This window comes from Morone saxatilis, unplaced genomic scaffold (genome assembly GCF_004916995.1).
Source record: "Morone saxatilis isolate NCDOM2014 unplaced genomic scaffold, NCSU_SB_2.0 Contig11, whole genome shotgun sequence".
Classification (NCBI taxonomy): Eukaryota; Metazoa; Chordata; class Actinopteri; family Moronidae; genus Morone; species Morone saxatilis.
The window spans coordinates 6,074,586-6,079,150 of NW_023339663.1; the positions used below are offsets into that span (position 1 = coordinate 6,074,586).

Consider the following 4,565-nt stretch of genomic DNA (forward strand, 5'->3'; position numbering starts at 1 on the left):
AACACATTTCCTGCCTTAAAAAACCAACTGTTTTCTTAGTCAACCTTCCAAAATGTACTTTCCTGTCTGCCAGCCAAACTTTAAGAAGTTTGCTCAGTGTTATTATGCATGTAAGCTCAGGCAGTAAGGGTGACATTTCACTTTGATCTCTTTCCAAGAACATCACATTTTTAAGTCTTCCCCCTGGGGCAAGACTGACCACGGTAGGAGTTACGCCGCTGCTGCAGGTGGGGGTTGCTGTCCAGGTTGCTGTCAGCTGGCGTGATGTCCTGCGAGGTGCGCGGGATTGGCGTTTCGGTCATGACTGGGTTGGGGTCTGGCGACTTGTCCATGGGCTTGAGCTCCAGCCTCTCGTGGTGAATCCAAAGATCAGGTGGCTTCAGGTCTTTGGAGTTTCCCTTGTATTTGTGGGAGCCGTTTGAGGACTTTGAGGCAGCACGCTTTCTGCAGGGGAGAACACGGAGGTAATGATGAAAGACTGATCTTATTTACAGAGACAGTGACAAAGTGGCCAAAGTACAAGGAACAAAGAACACAGGAGGGAGCTGGGCTGTTGGTAACACAGTTAGCAGATAGAAAGGAGCACTGAGAATTGAGATACAAAAAAAAAGAGGACAAGAAGGGGAACAGTGTGACTGAGCTCCATACTTTTTCTGGTGGGACGTGGTGCGCCGTGTGCACAGGAAGGCCCCAACCACCACCACGATGATGGTGAAGGCTCCCACTGAGACGATGATGACAATGACCAGGATGTGATTTTCAGTATTGCCTCCCACCCCTGATTTATCTCAAAAGGAGAAAGAATGGATTAGACTGGATGCATTTATAAATACATCTTTAAAGACACTGATGAGTCACTACCAAGAAAACACGGCACATTTCGCTACATCAAAAATATTGACCCAAAAAGTCGGTTCAAATTGCAAATTTCAAAATAAAAAGTGGGTGGGAGGAAAATCTTACCAACTGCATTTCCATGGTCCTGTGGATGTTGGTTTCCTGAAGGCCCTGGCTTCGGTGGAAGATTTGAAGCTGATTCAAATGAAAAAAATGTGTTATAATGAAACTCTCCTTACGTGTTTTTATGACCTCATCTACTATGATATTTAGTTATCTGTCAAAAGTTCACGAGATACATTATAATCTTTAACATTTCTACAAGCACAAATAGATTTCGCCGGACATGCAGCCCAAGGTTTCATCAGCCTAGAAGGAGGAAATCTTTGGAAAGAGAGATACACGAGGTGCAGAGTCAGCTGTGAAAGATAAAGTGTGGAGGGGGATTTTACCTTGGTCATTAGCCATTTTGTCAGAGGACTCAGCTTAACAGGCCAAAGGAGAGCAGGGAGGGAGAGACAATAAAAAGCAAAAAACAGGTTAGCTGAAAAGAGCAGCGAGGGAGACAAATAAAGCGAGAGATGGGGATTGTGAGGAGGAAAGTAGGAGGAGGAAAGAAGCAAAAACTAGAAGAATGAAAAATCGTGAGAAAACCAAACAGCAACAGTGTACTACAGACACAGCCAAGCTGACATTAAAAGCAGAGAATCTATATTAAAAATATTCTATAAATAGTACAATTAAACACATTGATTTTAAGTAAATAGTGCATCCCTGTCAAAATATTCAGACAAGAACAAAACAAGGTGTATGCAGCACTGTCAAACTGAACCTAAAATAGCTTTTTTACATTTGGTGCTGGGTACAGATTTGCTGACCAGACTTTGAAGTAATTTGATCATCCCCAAGCAATCAACAAGGCTTGGGAAACATCTCTGCCTCAGCTCTCAGGAGGCTTTCTCACAGCAAACTCCATCAGGAGAGTGTTAACTAGGAAATGTATTTAAGTCAGAACTGGCACATCATATGGGAGAAAGTTAATAGGGGAAAATGCATCCTTGGAGAGCAGCACACTGTTGGGCATCATCAACTTGGGATTTTGATGTGTTTTCAAAACAGGCCATTTTATATGAAGATCTACGTTAACTACCGTTATGCAAACCTTTGTTGTGCCAGTGAAAGTCAAATCTTAAAGCTGCATTAATAGATTGTTTTGGTCACATCAAATGAGGGCAGAGTAACTGTTATAGTCCAACTTTAGCTCGGCATGAAATGTGATGTCTGATAAACATTTAAAAGCATGTCACTAAAACTGGAGCTCCTGGATTGCTTTTCATCGTCTCAATGGTAAATTAAAGCAGCAACAAGGAACGGCCCCTGCGGGCAAAAGTGGTAGTGTTTCTACAACCTCATTTCATTGATTTCAAGGGNNATTAAGAATAACTACATAGAAACATCTTCTCGAGGATGCGCTTGTTTATATATGCAGGTCATAAAGAAGCATTAGAATTAAACTAAGGCTGTTTCATAATCAGTTAAAAACTCCTTGTAGTAGGTTTAAACACCACGGCCCCACCAACTCCGCCCTCTACGTTGTCTTAAGCAGAGCTGTAGGACGTTTCAGCAAACAGTTGCCTGTTTACACATCAAGCAGACACGCAGTAAAATTAGCATTCATTTGGAGTCGTGTTTCTGGTGACCTGACTAATGTAAATCCAATATTCATTCTCTCTCCATTTAACTCTTCAGGAGTCCTACCAACCTCCTGAGGACAATATATGACTCTTGAAGTGCAAACTGGGATTATATACTTTTACATATCAAATCACACTTGAACTGGCAAAAGGGGTGGATGCAGTTTCATTGCACCACTGGTCCTTATCGTGTTCCCATCTCGCCTCGTCTTTCAAACTTACTCTTAGGAGTGCGGAAATGTACGGCCTCAGACATGGGGCCCATGCCCTTTGAGTTTCGGGCCTGGATCTTGAAATAGTAGGTGGTGTCCAGCGTCAACTCCTGGATCTGGTGGGTCAGGCGGTTGCCCACGACTGGTTCAATAACCCAGTCGTGGACCTCAGCGTTTACATCTGTACTGTAGTAAATTATATAGCCTACAACAGGGAGGGGCAGAAAGATAGAGACAAATATGTTAATGTTCATAGGCTTTATTGCTGTGAAACTACAATGTTTTTGTTCTGCACAATCACAGTCATGTATCGCACTCTTTATTGGATTCATATAATTTACCGCATTACATCTACTTTTAGTAAAAGCCTGCAGTGCAGTGAACAGATGGGAGATTGATGTTGTTCTCTGACCACTACTTGCATAAAATGTCTGAAAAGTGAAAGGAAAAAACATTTTCTTTTGGATTTTACATGCGTAATCATTTTGTTTACATCAATTCTCAACTTAATGTGATTGCATTAGTCAGTGTTTAATGGAGAGTTGTTAGAAAGAGGTCTAAATGGTTCAAATCAAAGACAAGTTAGAAATATGACTTTATTTCAGTCAAGAATCCGACAATTTTGTATGTCATATATAGGATGAACTGGAGATTTATATTTTAAAATGTGTAACACACAAGAGAGACTCACCAGTGATCTTTCCATTGGCCTCAGAGGGAGGTTGCCAGTTGACAATTATGGTGCGAGGCTTGTTCTCTTTGCTCACCACGGTCACATCTTTGGGGGAGGAGCTGGGAACTGGGGGGGGGGGGTTGAGACAGGACATTTATTGAGTTGTTGAACAGTTAGTGCACCACTCACTCTTAACTTTTACTATTAGATATGAGTAAACTCTGTGTGTGCCTTTGTATGTGTCATGTGCAGCTTAGCACATAGTCTTAGGATACTGTATGTGCTTTTTATGTCTCTATGTGACTGCCCTCAAAAATCGATGAGCTGAAGTTTATTACTTGTTTATGACCTTCCAATCACCAGTCACTTGCACACACACACACACACACACACACACAAACACCTGGCTGGGCAGAACTGAAAACTGGCTATTCTGCTCTCTATAATAAAAACAACTAAAACTTCTAGTTAATGGTCTAATAAATCTTCATACAATAATGCATATAAAAACGCAGGTTCAAAGAAAATTTATTTTTGTTTTTAATGTCTGGTTTATTGTCGAGCAACTTCTAGCTCAGCAATTACAATTTACAATGAAGTATGGGCTCTGATACTTCACAGCTTGCAGATTTTAGTATCTTCAGTGTTAGATACGGAGCACTGCAGGAATCTTATACAAATACTCAAGGGCTTATATATTTTCAATACAGAATGGCCGCGGGATTTAGAAGGACAACATGTTACTATGGTGACAGTACTGTGAGCAATTGTACCACTAACACAGTCAATTTATGCAGTTTTGATCCAGCTGACTCAGGCGAGAGAAATAATTAACCGTCATACTTCAGATATTGCGGCAAGCAAAAGGCAACATAACGTTTGTCCAACAAAACTACAACAAAATGAATTTTGTTCTATAAGCTTAAACCAATTAAAGGGCCAGGTCTTAGTTTGTGGCTCTACTGATCCTCAGGCTGAGACGCCAGGCCATTGGTTTGCAAATCAAGAAAAAAACATGAAAACAAATAATTTGTTTTAACAGGAAATTGTACTATTATTATTGTTATTATTATTATCATTATTATTATTATTTATTTATTATTATTATTATTATTTTTATTATTATGTATATATTTTTTTGTATGAAAG

General features: G+C 40.3%; 1 protein-coding gene across 5 annotated transcripts in view; it reads right to left on the minus strand.

Moving 5' to 3' along the window:
- The window catches only part of neo1a (neogenin 1a), a 147,843-nt gene that overhangs the window by 6,059 nt on the left and 137,219 nt on the right, over positions 1 to 4,565 (minus strand). For 3 of the 5 annotated variants that reach the window (XM_035651822.1, XM_035651819.1, XM_035651823.1), the window contains exons 19-23: positions 3,435 to 3,542; positions 2,754 to 2,948; positions 964 to 1,032; positions 649 to 787; positions 200 to 444 (exon numbers count right to left, since the gene is read on the minus strand). In XM_035651822.1, coding sequence (XP_035507715.1) covers positions 200 to 444; positions 649 to 787; positions 964 to 1,032; positions 2,754 to 2,948; positions 3,435 to 3,542 — 756 coding nt within the window. Of the gene's footprint in view, positions 1 to 199; positions 445 to 648; positions 788 to 963; positions 1,033 to 1,289; positions 1,323 to 2,753; positions 2,949 to 3,434; positions 3,543 to 4,565 lie in introns of all 5 variants that reach the window. The other 2 variants (XM_035651820.1, XM_035651821.1) reach the window with 2 other exon arrangements.